Here is an 18,351-nt window from a genome sequence, read left to right as displayed (position 1 = left end):
AATTTTTCTGTATTTTGCACCATCTTTTTTTCCTTCTATTTTAACATAATGTCCAGTCCCTGTAGATACAAAGTAGCCAAACAGGGTAATGCTACCACCACCATTGATGGTATGGGTCAGCTATATCATCAGTCGTGTATGGAATGGTGGCCTGTAACACTGGCCTGTATGGAATGGTGGCACCAATCTAACATTTCATCCAGATACCGCTTCAGAAGCACGCCGAACAGCCATGATGTGTAATAAAACTCAGTCTTTATTCATATCCTTTAAAACCTGGACGAATCTAACATCTAACACCAATCTAACATTGCCTACACCTGGAAAAGCACCATAACTATAGTTGTGTTGGGTTGAAAACCCCAACATACTGTTCTTCGACTTCAGCTTATTCTTCCGCTTCTTCTTTATTATTATTATTATTATTCTTAGCGCCTCCCATTTTCTAAACACTACTCCTCCTACAGTTTTAGGGGTACAACACCCAAACTCTCCATACTTTTTTGCCCTATAGCGGAGCAGGTTCCTTGTGCTTTTCTAAGGGATCCAGCCCCCTGTCTTTTTGTGGCGCCCCTCTGAACACCTCAATTTTTCCATTGACTTTGACAGGGAAGATTTTCAAACTGCTGCCACAATTAGAGCTTTGAAGCTACACTCCCCAAACTCGAATAACATAATCATGGGATCACCACAAATGAAACAGCAACATTTGTTGGATGACCTAAAAGTGGAAGGGGCCAACAACAGCCAATCAAATTTCACCCATTGACTTTTATGGGGAAATTTAAACTGCTGCCAATCTTACAGCTTTGAGGCTACACTCCCCAGACTTGAATCACATAGTCATGGGCTCCGCCTGAATGAAAATATGATGACTGTTGGATGTCCAAAAGTGGGCGGAGCTGTGAACAACCAATCAGATTTTACCTATTGACTTGGCGGAAATTCAACCTGCTGCCATTCTCACAGTATTAACCCCAGGGTCCCCAAACTTTTCACAGTTGGTCAATAGGGGACTGCAGTTTTAGTTTTGAAAAGTGGGGGGAGCCACCAACAGCCAATCAGACTTCACCTATTGATTTTTTTTTTTGTTTAAATTTAAAATGCTGCCTTTCTCACACATTTATGTCAAGGTTCCCAAACTTTGCACAGTCAGTCACTGACTGACTACATATTCAGGGTTAGAACAAGTGGGTGGAGCCACCAACAACCAATCCATTTCCACCCATTAAATTTCATTGGTTTATATTTTATTATTTAAATATTGATTCCAGGGTTGTTAAACTTTCCAGAGTTAGTCACTGGGTATTTGCTGTTTAAAGTTTTAAAAAAAGTGGGCAGAGCCACCAACAGCCAATCACATTTCACTTATTTTCTTTCAATGGTGAAGGGTAAAATGCTGTCAGTCTCACAATTTTGATGCCTGAGTCCCCAAACTTTGCAAAGTTGGTCACTTGGAGACTGCAGTTCAAACATCGGAAAAGTGGGTTGGGCCACTAACCAATTTCATCCATTGAATTTTATTGGTTCAAATTTAAAATGCTGTCATTCTTACACTATTTATGCCAGGGTGCCCACTGTTTGTCACTGGGTGACTTCGACTCACGGTTAGAACAAGTGGGTACACCAATCACAATTTACATATTGACTTTTATTGGTTTAAATTTAAACTGCTGCCATTCTTTAACTATTAATCCTATGGTCCCTAAACTTTGCAGAGTTAGTCACTGGGTAACTGCAGTTCCAGGTGGCGGAGCCACCAACCACCAATCAAATGTCACTTTCATTGACTTTCAGTGGGGAAATTTAAATTACTGCCATTCAGACACTATTAAAACCAGGGTCCCCAAACTTTGCACATTGGTTTTTACTATATAACTGTGGTCCAAGGTTAGAAAAAGTGGGCGGAGCCAACAACAGATCACATTTCATTCAGTGACTTCACATTTTTCAACCCAACATGAACAGTGTTCAAGTTAAGTAAAGTGGTATTCGAATTGTGCTCTGCAGCTGCTTTTCCTCATCAGGGTCTGTACAAATTAAAGGAAGCTGGATGGCTTAAAAGTTTTGGGAAAGATTTAAAGATATTTTCCTTACCTTGTTTAATTGTAAAGCAGTTGATTTTTGAGATTGAAGTCTCTAAGCTTCCCAGAAATTCAGTGCACAACCCACTATGGAAAGCACAGGGACTCCAAGTCTTATAATTCATCAACTTCACAATAGAACAAGGTGAGGGAGAATTACTGTACTCTGTGAGCTAAGGGGTGGGGGAACTGGTCTAAAAGAACACAACAGACTATCATGGTTTCCTTTCAGTTTGCCTATTAAGCTATAGTTGATTTTCATTATTCTCATTTCCCCATACATAACCCCATCCCCCCATCTGTGGTTTAGGACCTTAGTAGAATGTGTCTAAGTGGCAAAGCTTTGTAAAAGTTAAGCTTTTGTGAAGATCTAGCTTCATTGTTCTTATCTGAGATTTGTCTTTCAGGAGCATCTGGATAAAGCAATAGAACTAGATCCAAAGGACCCTCTACAGTATTACTTATTGGGCAGATGGTGCTATGCAGTAAGTTCATAATATCTTTGAATATTTTGCTTAAAGGCATATTTAGACATTCTTATATCACCAGTCTCTCATTGAAACTACTACCTGGTTACTACAGGATTTACAAAAATATATCTTTAATCTGCAAAACAGATCACAATGGGTCTGCTATTTCTTTGTGAAATAATACCCCATAGAACTGAAGTGCACATCCAAATAAGAGGCTGACCTCCATTTAGAAGTACTTAAGCAAGCATTTTTAATAGCAGATCGTCTATCTACGTCGAGTTTCCTATTAAAAAAATAGTTCAGTGTAAAATAGGTAAATAGGCTGCGCAAAATAAAAAATGTTTTGGGTGTGGTTGCAAAAATGGGCATGGTCAAAAAACTCGCTACACACAGCATTTCTTTTTGTCCCTCTTAACACTTTTCAAATGTTGGGAGGTATGAAGTCGCTGACTAACTTAGAGATTAGAGAGTTGAAAGGAGGAAGTAGTGTTCTGGCTATCATGTTAGACATCAACTCACTATGTCATTTATGGATTACATTTTTGGCTAACTAACTATATTAGAAATATTTTTGATTTTGTACAGCCTGTCTATTTAGCCAGTTTCATTTTTACACTCAACTTGTTCCTTTAATATGGGAGTCGGCAACAGATAAAGAGGGCATTTTTATAACCCTACTTAACATTAGCTGTAATCTGCCTTTGTTTTACTCTAACAAATATTTTATAAATATAAGGAGTCATTTACTAATACATTAGGTGGCATAAAATTGCATCTCTCAGTACTTATTTACTAACTACTCTATCCAGTGCAGAGCACAGCTCTGGTAGGCACAAAACAGCTCCCTAACTTGCAAGTCTGAATAATGTTAGGGGGCAGGTAGAAAGCTAGATAGAGGACGCCTTAATTCCTCCCCAAGCCCGTCCCCAATGAATACAGCACTACCAAATCCAGGAAACACTGCATTAATCTGAAAAGTGCAGTTTCAAGCGCTCTTATGCCTACAGCTGGGTAGGGTGCAAAGCATGAAAACATGGCACCTGCTCGGTTGTTAATTGACCCCTACAATTTGAGTCAATAAAATCAAAACAATGCAGGTTTATAAGCCATTATTAAAGGAGAAGGAAATTTTCAATCACTGGGGGTGCCAAATGTTAGGCACCCCCCAGTGATTGTAATCAATTACCTGATACCCCAGGCCGGTACCCCTGCCATTGCACACGCAGTAGAGTGAAAATGCCAGCTTTGTTAAAATCCTGCCTTCACTCTATTATGCTTGCACACCCGGTGCAAAGGAGGAAGCAGGAAGAGGATCGTTCCGTGGTGCTCACTGAAGAGTACCCCAGCTTGGTGCAGTTTTCTGCTAACAGGAGCATTGCCCTGTGGTAAGTGATTACAGTCAGAGGGAGGTGCCTAAGTTCATATTCTTATGCATGTAATATGTACCTGTTAAATGGGTTCTGCTTTCAATATCAAAAGTTTTATTAAATAATTGTAAATTTTATTCAATAATCTTTTTCCACTGCTTAAAAGACCATTAGTGTTTTGCCCTGTAACCCACAAATATCATCATATTACTATTGTAATTTTAAAGCCTCTAATCTTATATGTGTCAGTGCTTTCACACAATACAAATTGTAAATAGAAAGCAGCAAGCTAAGCTATGTTAAGTGACCTATCAAAGAATCTTGCCAAACTGGAATATATTTATATCAGTCTGTCCATTAATTGGCTGATGTGGCCTAGCATGTATGTGTGCCTTGGCTTGTTTGTGTGCACTGTGAATCCTATGATCCCAGGGGGCAGCCCTTAATTCTTAAAATGGTAATTTTCTATTTAGGATTACCCAGTAACACATACTATTAAAAAAAGAAAGTATATGTTTATGAAAATTGTTTATTTAGATGAAGCAGGGATTTACATATGAGCTTGCTTGTAAGCTCTACGGGGCAGGGACCTCCATGTGTCTTTGACTCTTAACTTGTTGCAAATGTATCTTGTATTTATTGTTATACTTTGTATTTATCTATTATTATCTTAGTAACTCCCTGTTTGTATTAATGTATTCTACTGTACAGCAGTACTGTACTGTACATGATGGACATGGTGCATCGGTAGATGATATTTTCAGACCTGTTGAGTCCTTAGCTTTTTTTCCCATTTCCAAACATCTTTCTCTCACCTACTTTCCCATCTGTCTAATTTTTATGTAAGGTTTTCCTTCCTTATAGAAAAATAGAAAACAGCATCTTCTTGTCTCCATTAAAAAAGCCTTAATTTGATATACATGGCTTTTGAATATAGCAACGTTTCAGGCCTACATCTGGCCATATCTCAAGCTTTTTTAATGGAGACAATAAGGTGCTGTTTGCTATTTTTCTATAAGGTATTTGAGATGGATTGTGGCCATTGAACAGACGTGCACCTGTTTCTGATTGGGAGAGAGACGTGGGAGCTGAACATTCGGATAGGTTTTCCTTCCTTATTTGAACCCTATCTAATTCTAAGGTACTTTCTAAATGTGCTTAAACCATAGCAATATTTCAAAACAAGGAGACAGCTTGGGATATTGTACATAGTTATCTGCTCATAAAAAGAGGTTGTTTCTGTCTCTGACTAATGAAATTTCCAACTACAAAATATACTTAAGGTTAGGTACTAAAAACAGATGTCTATATTTAATACCAAAAGGAAAATGATCAGCCTGGATAACACCCTGACACCTTGACTTGACTCACACGGCTCTTCAATTGGATGATTTTCCTACTGAAAAGTGAATCATCAGAGTAATAAAAAGTAATTTATACACACTGCCCTTCTGTTCTGCAGTCTAAAGTTTTTTTTGTATTGCAGACTCTTCTTTCTATTTACTAAAATAACCTCTAATGTCCATCTCCCAGTTATTAGAATTTTTAAGTCATTGCTTATTGTTTAATTCATTTTACATTAAGCCAGTTTAAAGCACTTTCAACACTACAGTAATAACAAATGTAATTAAAATTGCCTTTACTTCCCAAAGGGCTGGTTGGTGTGGAAGAATCTTGATAATGCATGTTTTACAGTACTGCAGAATATATTGGTGCTTTTAAATATATGTTATTAGTAATGCCAATTCAGAACAATATACAATAATTTCTGACAGTGGCTTCCTAACATGAATACTGTAAGCAAAATAAAGTTGTTAGTATGTTACAAGTAAATGATACAATAACATTTTAATTTTACAGAAATTACAAAAAATATTTAATAGTTAAAGTTATATTTATTATATATATTATTTACCCTGCAGGTTTCTCAGTTGTCTTGGATTGAGAGGAAAGTTGCTGCTGCACTTTTTGGGAATCCTCCAACTGCAACAATACAAGAGGCTTTGCAGAATTTCCTCAAGGCAAATATACATTTTACTAGGTTTTCTTAAACATTTAACTTCTACAGTGATATTTGTTTAACATACATACCTATATAACAGCGAAAATTTAGATTATAAGATTTAGGCCAAAGTGTCAAATTACTGCCAAATTGGCATTTGTACGATTATTTGTGCTGCCTGAATGGCTTTGAAGTAGCTGTGCATTCTTTTGAATAAAGTGCTTCCTGCATTTGCCAGTGCTGTATTGCTGGATGGCACATGGCTGTCATTCAGACGTGCAAACAAGGGAACACCAGCAGATGCAAGAAAGTCTTCTATGTACTGTCTACCTAATATGGAACTGCCTTGTTCCCACAGCAATACGCTTTGCAGTCTGTTCCATATTAATCTGAAATACCATACTTGCAAGTGCTCTGTTAGTAAGGTTGCCACCTGGCTGGTATTTTACTGGCCCGGGCAGTAAAAATTATGTTTGATGCCAATGTTATCGGTAGTGAAAAAAACATAAAAGTACAGATAGGCAACCCTATCTGTGAATCCCAGAATTGTTCTTAAGGGATTCAAAATAATTATATAAATAGTTATTACTGTACCAAGAGTTAAAGGAATTGATAGACGTAATCTGCACAGTGATAGTGTAGGGATTACGGTAGCTCTGTTTCAGCATGAGAAACAGCATTTAGCAAACAGTTCTCAAGACAGGGGCGCCATTTTTATGCAGCTCAAACAGGTCTCGCCACATTGTCAGTCAGGGTGCCAGTGATCAAAAACAGTACAAACAAAAGAAAAAGAATTAAGCTCCTGCTTGTCTGAGCAATACGTAATACAGTGTCATGCCCAGATATACAAATCCTTTCTAAAAGCACCACAAATGCACCCACATAAACACAAATTTTGGTACCTATTCTTAAGTCAGAGCTTTACCTTCTAGCTCTCACCCACAGAGCTTCAACTGTACTGTCATACAGTAGTTAAAGGGGACCTGCCACCCAGACATAGAAAGCTGTATAATAATAGTCCTTTGCAAATAAGCATGAAACCCACATTCTCTTTTTTTTTAGTTAAACATTCACATCTCTTATAACGGTATTAGAATCTCAGCTGTCAATCATATATCATTACTTCCCATTCTGCACTTCCTAAATGTCACTGCACTTTCTCATATTCTCCCTTCCTCCTCACCCTCTATAATTGTGCAGCCTGGGCATGGACATGGGCATCAGGTCCCCCATTTGCATACACTAGATTTTAGGGTCCCCTTTGGAAAAAAAAAGAGCTGGCAGTTGCCATCCTCATATTTTTTGGCTAAATTTTAGGAACAAGTATAGTTAAATCTTTTTATTCGGTTTTTTAAAATTAACATGGTAATTTGGTAATCTTTGGCACCTATATATATATAATTATGTTGCATACAGAAGTGCATGCAATGTTGCTTGGAAGTTTGTCAACCATTTTGGATGTTAAGTATCCAAAATGTTAGGCACCACCCAGTGATTGTAATCACTTACCTTTTACCCCAGGTTGGTGCTTCTGTTAGGAGAAAACTTCACCAGCCCCGGGTAGCTGAGAGCCAGCAATCCCTTATCTTTTCTCTTTTGTCTGTCTGCACGTGCACAGTAGAGTGAAAAGGCCGGCCTTTTTGATAAAGTTTGTCTTTTCACTCTGCTGCACATTTGCAAGCAGCATGAAGAAGGAAGAGGATTGCTGGCTTGCAGCTACCCCAGTCTGGTGTGGTTTTGTCCTAATAGGAGCACCAGCTGGGGTATAAGGTAAGCGATTACAATCAACAGGTGGGAAAAAAGTCTTGCAGTAAAAGAAATTGACACACAGTTAAAAAAAAAAGTTGCACGAAGACGCCCATTGACTTTGATGTATTTCGCAAATTGTTTTATGAACTTTTCAGCAAAACAGAACAAGAATCAGCTATGTCTTTGTAAATATATATATATATATATATATATACTAGAAAACAGGAGCACACCGTTCAGAAAGGCAACTGCCCTGGGTGCTGGTCAAAAAACAACAAAAATAAAGGAAAAGTGTCGCACACACTGGGACACAGGTACAAACAGACAAAATTTTTATTGAAAAAGATCCAAAGTTTCAAGCACTAACAGTACTCTTCTTCTGGGACAAACTTTGAAGAATATATATACACACACAGGTATGCAGGAATGGGATCTATTATCTGAAAACCCATTATGCAGAAAGTTCTGAATTATGGGAAAGCCATCTCCCATAGACTCCATTATAAGCAAATAATTCTAAGTTTTAAAAGGGATTTCCTTTCTCTCTGTAATAATAAAACAGTACTTGATCCAGCTATCCTACAATTAAACCTTATTGCAGGAACAACAATCCTGTTGTTTTTTTTATCGTATAAATGATTTTTTAGTAGTCTTAAGGTATGGAGATCTAAATAACAGAATGATTCTGGAAAACCCCAGATCCTGACCATTCTGGATAACAGGTCCTATATCTGTATAATATAGGACCTTATATCTGTCAAAAAATGAACTTATAAATTCCTTATAAACTTATTAAATAAATTATTGCTGATTCTTCATTCAGAGCAGATTTTATATACTCTTATGGTCAGCTTGTTAATATATTTGGGGGATGAGAGTGATGAAATGTGTGAAACATTTAGAACAAAGCAATATTTTAAACCAGAATAGTAACGTTCAGCTAATTATAATCATAATTTGTTCATAATTGTGAAAGGATTAAGGATAAACAGTGTGGGGTTTTCCCCAAGTTAAAATGACATTGAGAAAGAAGCATTGTCATCGTTGCCAAACACTTTGAGCACATGAACGCCTTCTCTCTATCAACATCATGCTGAGCATGTGTTATGACGTCATGACCATTAACTCACATCTGTATGTTTTCTTTAAATATTACAAAATGAAATTAGCTAGAATTAAGATGGGAACTCCATTTCTTAGAAATGTTCAATATAAGTTTTAAATATAATGTATTGTATTGACCCATAGAGTTAATTGCCCCTATAGGGCTTTAAATCCCTACAGGTTCAGTTCCCTTAGTGGAAGGGAAAGTAAGTTCATTTACATATGTATGCTATTGGCTAGCAGGTAGGGTGACCACTTCCTGCCTCACTTTGATGTAGTGCTGGAAAAGTAGTGGCACTTCCTCTTTGGTTTTCACCTGGGGAACAGAATGGGGAACTAAAGGAATAATCTGCCAGTCACAAAACACAATAATACCAAAAACTAGCAATAAAAGTATATGAGCAAAACCAATGTAAGGTGCTGTACAGTCTACCACTTCTTTTTAATTGTAATAATGGCTTTCATTTTGCTTAATTAAAAGTGCAATGACTAATGTTTTTTTTTCTGTTATGTTGCTTGTGTCAATAATTTATTGTAGTTTATTATTTGCTAACTTAATAATATTCCTTTATTTTAAAGGTTGAAGAAATGCATCCTGGTTACTCCAAATACAACTATGTCTTCCTGGCAAAGGTAAGCAGAACACATTAGGGCTCATTACATCCGCAAGTGCAGTGAACAAAGTGCAGTTTTGAGCACAAACATTTTTTTTCCCACAATGCAGAGTTTTTTCCCCAGAATTCCAGTGTCATTGTAGTCTCAAGGTGGTGATACGCTTGATGCAGTTGCTCCCAATTCTCCAAAATTAACAAACACTACTGTGTTCACATTTTGTCGCAAATAGGGTACAATTATGCAAGAGTCAGACTGACATTGTTTCCGTTGTTCCGCATGTGAGCGATGTCTGCGTCTGATTATTTAGGTGCATGTGTGCTGTGCTTATTGATGCACGGCGTGAAGGGAAACCTGGAGCTAATGCCAACCCCTGACCAGGCATTAGCTCCAGGGTTTCCCTGTGTCAGTGGGCGGAGCTGTTTGTTTCAGAACAGAAGGAAGAAACGAGCAACCACAAGTGCATCTATACAAGTGCATGGAAATACAAGGAGCGCGTTTTGATGCAAATGTCTCAATTGGGTGGATCACCTTGAAGTTATTTTTTAGTATTTATAGAATGGGCAATTCTAAGCAACTTTCAATGGGTCATTATTATTTATTTTAAATAGTTCTTTTAAATTATTTTCCCTCTTCTTTTTGCAGCTTTTAAATGGGGGTCACTGATCCCGGTGCCGAAAAACTATTGCTGTGTGAGCCTACAATTGTATTGTTCCTATTACTTTTTATTATTTTTATTTTTTTTTATTCAGGTCCTATTCTATTTATATAACAGTTTCTCATTTAAAAACCACTTGTGACACACCAAACTCAAGAGCTTCTAAACAAAAATGTAAATAATTAAAAAATGAAGACCAATTGCTAATTGTCTTTAAATGAAAATGATATAATTTGCAACTTACTATGGAGCAAAATGCAGAAGTGTAACTGCACTTGTGAATGGAAATGAGCCCTAATATTTCCAGATGTGCGATGGTGTGTAATTAGTTTTCTTTATCACTGATGTGTAGGCTTTTTTGAACTAATAGATTTTACCATTATTACTTTTTTCTAGTGCTACAAAGATCTTGGGCAGAAATCTGTTGCTTTAAAGTACTGTGATGAAGCATCAGCAATGACTGCTGCTAATAAAGAGGTTTGTATGATGAGGGATCTGCATTATGCATCTTTACTGTTGGCACTTTCCTTGCTTTTGCTCTGACTATACCTTTACTCACAGTCCTCACTCACTCTGAGCTGTGTGCTGCGCTCTCCAGCATGAGGCTGTTTACTAATACTGGAAGAGAAATTTTTCAAGACCGAGCTGATTATCAGTTAGAGGCGGGGAACATTACATGGTATTATGAATAAATACCACCTTTCTTTGTGATTAGAAAAAACAATGAATATATAAAAGTGTTGCTGACAAATTGTTCGTTGTCTTTAAAATTCCTTTAAAATTTAGAAGCTAAATAAAACAAAACCAGAGGAAAATAAATGTACGCCAATGTTTTACTATTTCCATTAGGGTCCTAAACAATTAATAAAAACAGTGGGCATAGGTGCAATCGGACCAAGGACTGTATCAACAAGCCAATGCAGTCCCAGATCTTACGGTAATTCAAACCTGCTTAATCAAGATCTGGCCAATTTTAGGCCAGATTTTGATTGGGTAGGCCCATTGGGGGTGCCCATGCATGTGCAAACAAGCTGCCGAATTGCCTTGAAGGATCTGCCTGTGTATGATCCCCTTTAGTTATATTGCTATTCTTATTTACTCTTGCTTATCTTTCTATTCTGGCCCTTTACTATTCATTTTACAACCACAAGAAAATAAAAAGAAGATCAATTGCAAATTGTCTTTAAAAAACACTGTATATAACATGGTAAAATGTACTTGTATGGCACTAGTAACATCAAAAAGTTATTAACGAAAAAAAAGTAATCAAGTGACCCCCTTTGCCATAGAATACAGGTTTAGTTGACACTCAATAAATAAAGATTAATAAATAATGTAATAATTCTACTCTTTGCTCAGTAACATTTTTCTCCTGTCCTAAAGGCCTCTCAGGTTCAGTGCATTTGACTGGAAAATGGACCAGGCAGTCTGCTTTTAGTTTAGTTTTCTTTTGTATGTAGAAAGGTACACTACAATACTCGAGACTGTTTTAAGATAAACTACGTTATGAAAAATAGAAGACTAATGATAGGTTCCCTTTAACACAAGAGGTAAAATACAAAGAAGCAGAATCTTTTGTCCCTTCTTGCATGATATGTTGAGAAATAGCCGGTAATATTACACCACAGAGCATTGTCTTTCTAATCACTGGCTTAGGCTACGTCTGCTTGTGGAACTGTTAACTTCTTTGTACTGCTAGATATAAAAGGGTGACTATTGATGTTGAACTTAAACCTCACACTACTTTATCCCCTTGTGATTTGAGTAATAGATCTTATAGACCTTTTGGAACTTCTTATAAAGTACGTGAAATAATATTTAGCTTGGCAGCTCTTATGCATTGTCTGAGTAGGGCTTCCTTCTTTACTATATGCTAATGCAGTACACCGTAGCTTATTTGACCTTCAGCTTGTCTTTGACTTCTTTTATTTTTACAGTTAATGTGGTGTAGCAACTTTTCGCATGTAAAATAAATGGACTGAAAATACGCAACCTCAAAAGGCACTTTAGTGTGGTTTGTACACTTTCGTGCAGGAAGGCAGAATATAAGAGAATAATGTCTAAACCCTTAAATGTTGCATATTCCAGGTTCCAATTTTTTCTCTGGCTGCATATATCATTGTATTTGGGGGTCCTTTAAATGTTGGTGAAATTGCTGCAAAATCATCATTTCACAAATCATTGTCTAAGCGATTCCAGTTTTAATGTCTTTGTAACATAAAAGGGGTAGCTTTTTGTTAAATTTTAGTAAGTTATAGAATGTCCTAGTCTTAGCAACTATCTTTTATAGTTTAATTATCTGCCCTCTTCTGCCTCTTTCCAGTTTTAAATGGGGGGTCCCAACAGCCAAACAACTATTGCTCTGTGAGACTACAACTTTCTTGTTAATTTGTATTACTTATCTTCCCATTTTGACCCTCTCCTATTCATATTCCAGCCTCTCATTAAAAACAATGCATCGTTGCTAGGCTAATTAAGACCCTAACAACCAGACAGCTGCTAAAATACCAAACTGGAGAGCTGATGAACAAAATTCTAAATAACTAAAAAAAGCACAAAAAACTAAAATAAAATGAAAATCAACTGCACGTTATATCAGAATATCAATATTTACCATTTTTAAATATTTATAAAAATTTATAATTTAAAGACAAACTACCTCATTAATCCTTATAATAAAAATAGTAATACATACAAGTGGTTTTGGCTTCCCTGTGAGTATTTGTGACATAGTTATAAATGTGAATTTGTAGTTTTTTAATTATATATGTATCATATAGGCAGTTGTTAGGGGGCTTCTTGGAAGCATTTTTTCACCTGATACTATAGGTCCATTGGGATTTTGTGAAGGTCCTGTACGTTTCTGTATTTTGGGGGGGTCACAATAAAGAGTTTGAGAAGAGTCTTCTAAGTGGTACTATCCTAATAGGAGCTGGCAATGACAGATGCTGTTTATGTCAGCATTTCAGAACATAAGTGCTATTCCAGGAAGATCTTTGTTCAAGTCATTCTGAATTGAGAAAGCCAGTTGGATGACTGGCAAAATATCTTCAAGGAAAAAAAACACAGCAAGTCCAGTTGATTTGATTTATTACTACAGATATAAGTGCTACATTTAGGCACAGATTTATCAAAATGTAAGCTTAGAGCTTAAAGCATAAAAACATGCTCATCTTTTATTCATTCCTATGGGATTTTTAGAAGTGTATTTATATAGGCAATTGTTAGGGGGCTAATAATATCAACTGCAACCACCATGTGTTAGTTATTGCCTTTCTCATGATTCCATTTGCCATTTTCATTTCTTAACCCCACCCTCTCTCCTATCCCCATATACTGTACACAAGTCACAGCTCCTTCTGTTTCTGCCCATATGCCAGTGTCTGTCTCCTTCCTTCATGTGATGCCGGTCATAAAAGGCTTTGTACTCATGTGCCATTCCCATTCCCCATGTGTCACTCACTGCCCAGTGCCATCCTTGTGTTCGTGGGGGGGGTCCCATATAAATAACTTGTATGAGGCCCCAAAGTTTCCGATGGTGGCCCCGTATATATGCGTACAACAGGAGAAGCAGGAATTAGGTAAATACTAAATAATATTTATGTATATAGATATTATAGGTGCTTATTTCTTGTTATACCTTAGTAACTTGTGCTTAAATACTGTGCCTGCTTTTCTTACAGCCATTGAAAAGACTGGTATCAAACAGTTCATGTAAAGTTAGTCTTAAGGTGCCCTCAGGGCACAGGAACTATTAGAGGGCCTTGAACTCATGGTATACTTTTCCCTTGAGGAATAAATGTTGATAAAAATGCTATGAATAGATTATATGGCCTACCTAATATTAATTCAGTATATACATTGTGAATGCCAGCCTTTATTTAATTAGCTTGTAGCTTGTAGTTCAGCAGCAATTGCCTTGGTTCATGGCTAAACCCTATAATCTACAAATATTAGTAACAATTTCTATTGTACGTGGCAATCATTTAAAGGTGTATGCTGAAATATAGCCTGTGGTATTTATCGTTTTTTGTTTTGGTTTTTTTTAGCATTTTCGTGGCTATCCAGAGGATTTAGGGTAATACTACTATAGCAGGATGACTATTAAGCCAATAGTTTATACATTTTTAACCTTGTTATGAATTTAGGGGCATTTTACAAAGGTGATACTGCAGTGGGGGCTTATCGTGTGGCTGCTTTTACAGAGCTTGCTACAAAGTAAGAGTAGGAGAGACAATGGAAAGAAGTTAGTCGAGCAGAGGTAAAAAAAGAAAAAAAGTTATTTCCTCCACAGATATTTCAGAAAATAATATTTCAATATCACAGGGCTTTAACCCAAATAGTATGAAAAGCTCTCCAGCCGAAGCTCCATTAGCTTGTTTAGGCTTTCTCAGTTTTTTAAGGCAAGAAAAGAAAGTTGTTTTGCACTAGGTTTATGGCCATTTATAGGACTCCAGGTTACAGTTTGCCTGAAAAAATGTAATTCTAACCTAAGAAATGCTTCAGGCACAACCCATGTAAGTGCAGGAAACATGTTTGGCACTAGGTCTTGTAGGCTACAATAGGAATTATTTGTCTGCTGCATTTAGGCTTGTGTTGATAGTAATTTATTGCTCCATTCCTTTTTAATTCCTGGTTTTATTGTTTAACTGAGAGATGACAGTGTGCAACTTAGACTGCAGGCCAACTCACCCTGGGTGGTGGGAGATTTTATTGCATATATGATATGATAGAAGTTAGTAAAGAACTTTTTCTAAGTTTACAGGTATAAAGATATAATTCATTGTTTCAAATGATTGCATAACGGCACACAAAGGCTGGATTCAGAAGTTGTAATTAGTACCTTGCTTGAGAAATATTAGCTTGTGATTTACACAAATAAAACAGGAAGTCTTTAAAAATAATACGTAATGCCCACAGGCACACAGGCCAGGGATTCAGTGCATGTTTCTGAGGCATAAAAGAAGAACTTAGAACATCTTGGCCCATCATTTGGAAAAGCAGCATCTTTATCCTCGCAAAGTATAAATATACTGGTATTAATAGACTTAAGTCTTTACATTTCAGAACTGCTGGGCAAGTGAGAAGAGTATTCAATTTAATAAATATAGAATTTGCATAATTTGCTATGAACTATTATATCTTGGTGGCAGATTTATCAAAGTGTGAAATTAGCACTTACCACAGGAAAATTTACCTGCGCATTATTCATTCCTATGGGATTTTTTTCATTTTATTTATCTATATAACTCTAACTTTCACCCATTGATAAATACCTTTTTGAAAATCCTATAGGAATAAATAGAAAGTGGGTGAGTTTTTCTTTGGTGAGCTATACCTATAATACCTATTACCTATAATACTCTGAAGGTGCTTTTAGCCATCATAAGACATTTCTGTATGAGCTGTAATTAACATGACCACAGACTCTAATTATCATTTAATTATATAGTGCCAGCAAGTTACACAGCAATTCATGTTAATTTATAACATACAGGGGCCCTACAATAATTTAACAAACAAGGATTATAGAGGGAAAAAAATAGGACCAGGCAGCTTTGCTCGCGAGAGCTTACAATCTAAAGGCTTTATAAAGAAGTCCAATATTCAAATAGACATGGGCGTATATTTATCCAGGTTTGTATTTTTTGTATATTTCTTTTTTTCTGATTTGAATAACCTTGAAATTTTAAACGCAAATAGAGAAGAATCGGTCTAGATTGGTTATAGTGTATTTTTTTCTGTTTTAATTCAGGCACTTGTGTTTTACACTTATTTTCCCTCTGCCTTATATAGGTATGACATCTTTTATACGGAAAGGCCATCTTCCATAGAGTTTTAAAAATAATTTTTTCCTCTGTTATAATAAAACAGTACCTTGTACTTGATCCAAACTAACATATAATGAATCCTTATTGGAGGCAAAACAATACTATTGGGTTTAAGGTCTAAATGTTTTTTTTATAGTTGACTTAAGGTATGGCGATCCCAATTATAAAAAGACCCTCTATCTGGAAAACCCAGGTATTCTGAATAGCAGGACTTATACCTGTATTTTCTTAACACAGTATCACTAGATATACTAGTAGAACTTACAAGTGTGTTGGTACAATGTAGGGTAAAACGTGCCCATATTACACACAATCCCTATTGGCTATCCTTGGCTGCTCAACATATAATGCACAGCTATGGTTTGCAAGCCAAGCTATCAAATACCATTACAATATGTAAAAGCAAATGTGTACTCAATGAGCATATATATGTTTTTCATTTTTTAGTGGAAAAATAGGTATTCCTCTCAGAAAGAAATGTTCTTTTCTTTGGAAGGTTGTGATAACTACACAGCTTGAATTGAAGAGACAGCTCCCATTCATTACCTCCCTCACTACCAATTTTCATACCAAAGGTCTTTTAAAACCAACGCCAACCTGGCCTACATGCCCACATGAAATCAGCCAAACCTGTGCAGCTTTAGTGTCACTGTATCTGTTGCATAAAGCTTGCATGCAGAAAAGGGCAATTATGGGCTAACATTCAGGAACTAGCACCACTTATTCTCAACAAGGGAACGTTCTTGGGTTTATCTTATCAATATAGGCAGCATGATTACTTAAATTGATTTAGACCGTATATTTGTTAAGCTGACATTTGCTTACATTTTAGTAGGGTATATAGTATAATATGTATTATCTACAGGTTTTAACATATTACTTTTGAGGTAAAGAAATCTGTCCACTTTTCCACCCCCTGACCAGCTTCTGTACCAGCTTCTTCTTTCTTCAGGTCCACCATCAGGCCTTCCTATAGCCTTCTTCTTCATACATTTTTCTGCCCTGCCCCTCACCCGCTCTCTGTTAAATGTGACCAGTTCACTCATCTTCTTCTTCGATGCTTAAATCATCCGGCACGTCCCCTTTTCTACTTTTTCAGTCACCTGCAAAAATCCCAACTCCAGCCACCTCCCTTCTGGTTTCCAGGCAGGATTGCTTCTAGCTTTGTAGCCCTTCCTCACATCACCAGACCTTCCCAGGCCTCTCCCATGTTGCATCTTTTGCTGCCCCGGAAACTCTCTTTCCTGTTATGTAACACATTTTAACTGCTTTTTTACATTTTACCCACACCAGGCTCCGCCACTACAACTTCCTTAGAAAAAAAAAATCAATGGGTATTTATTTAAAGCCTTGCATGTCTCTTTAATTCATAAATGTTTGGTTCTCATTTCAAAATGTACCATTTCTAAAGATATAAATCACATTTTCATCCAAAAGTATGTGACTCGTAGTTTATAAAGACATAATTCATAAAGTTTCCTGGAGGGCAGTGGTTGCAGGGGGAGCAGGAATGTAAAGGATGGGGTCCTTGTTAATGTTGTTAAGTACATTAGTGTATGAAAAATATAAGGATAATAATGAGCTTTAAAATGTGTGTTTGGTACGTTACATAATCATGTGCCATGTTGTTTTGTGTCTATGTAAAATAAATACACTGTGTTTTTGTTGTTTAGGACAAAGATGCTCAGAAAGAAATGGACACCCTGATGGTATCCCTGAAGCAGTAATACAAGCACATTTCAAGACACAAAGCAAACATATCAGATACTGGAGTCACAATACACTGTTGTAGTATCCCCCACTGAGTAATAATTAACTGTAACAAAACTTCAATTTATACAAAATGTAATTCTGCATTGCTTTTGTTTAGTACAAATAATTGATTTATATACTGACAATTGAATGGCCTCACTTGGGATGAACCCTGCATGTTTCTAATATTACTTCTGAAACCTGTTTTTAATTAATGTAGAGGCATAGAAAAATATTATTTTAAAAATCTGTTTGAGCAATAATGGAAGACCATAAAAGTAGCACAATAAAATATTTTTTGTTTAATGATATTTTTCTTAACTTTAGGTAGGTACGGTTATATTCTTCCTTCTAACTTACTAAATGCGCACCTGCAATATTTTTAAGTCTCTAAACTGAAATTAATTTGTGTGGAAGAGTTTTCATTGATGTCCCAAGAAAAGCATTGACCCCACTATCACAATATTGCAAGCCTGACTTTGTATTTTTAAAAAGGAAAAACCTATTGTAACATCACTCATTCTGTGATGCTCTAAAATAGCTGCTAGAGTAATAGGGGTTCTTACATTTAAAAACTTGTGTTTATGTCTGTAATATATTTTAGTAAAATCTATATTAGTTTTGCATAAATGATGAAATAAACATGATGTACATGTGGTAAGGACAAGCTGTTTATACTTGGTTTAGGTTACAGGTGGAGCCCTATAGGGGGCTTTAAG

General features: G+C 36.4%; 1 protein-coding gene across 1 annotated transcript in view; it reads left to right on the top strand.

Moving 5' to 3' along the window:
* rmdn2 (regulator of microtubule dynamics 2) overlaps positions 1-17,938 on the top strand; it is a 61,670-nt gene extending 43,732 nt beyond the window's left edge. Inside the window, exons 7-11 of the mRNA NM_001078999.1 lie at positions 2,492-2,569; positions 5,847-5,945; positions 9,359-9,412; positions 10,446-10,526; positions 17,554-17,938. Coding sequence (NP_001072467.1) covers positions 2,492-2,569; positions 5,847-5,945; positions 9,359-9,412; positions 10,446-10,526; positions 17,554-17,607 — 366 coding nt within the window. The 3' untranslated portion in view covers positions 17,608-17,938. The remainder of the gene's footprint in view (positions 1-2,491; positions 2,570-5,846; positions 5,946-9,358; positions 9,413-10,445; positions 10,527-17,553) is intronic.
* The last annotated feature ends 413 nt before the right edge of the window (positions 17,939-18,351 follow it).

This window comes from Xenopus tropicalis, chromosome 5 (genome assembly GCF_000004195.4).
Source record: "Xenopus tropicalis strain Nigerian chromosome 5, UCB_Xtro_10.0, whole genome shotgun sequence".
Classification (NCBI taxonomy): domain Eukaryota; kingdom Metazoa; phylum Chordata; class Amphibia; order Anura; family Pipidae; genus Xenopus; species Xenopus tropicalis.
Note: the sequence above shows the minus strand (reverse complement) of the source record. Positions and strands in the feature narration are given on the sequence as shown.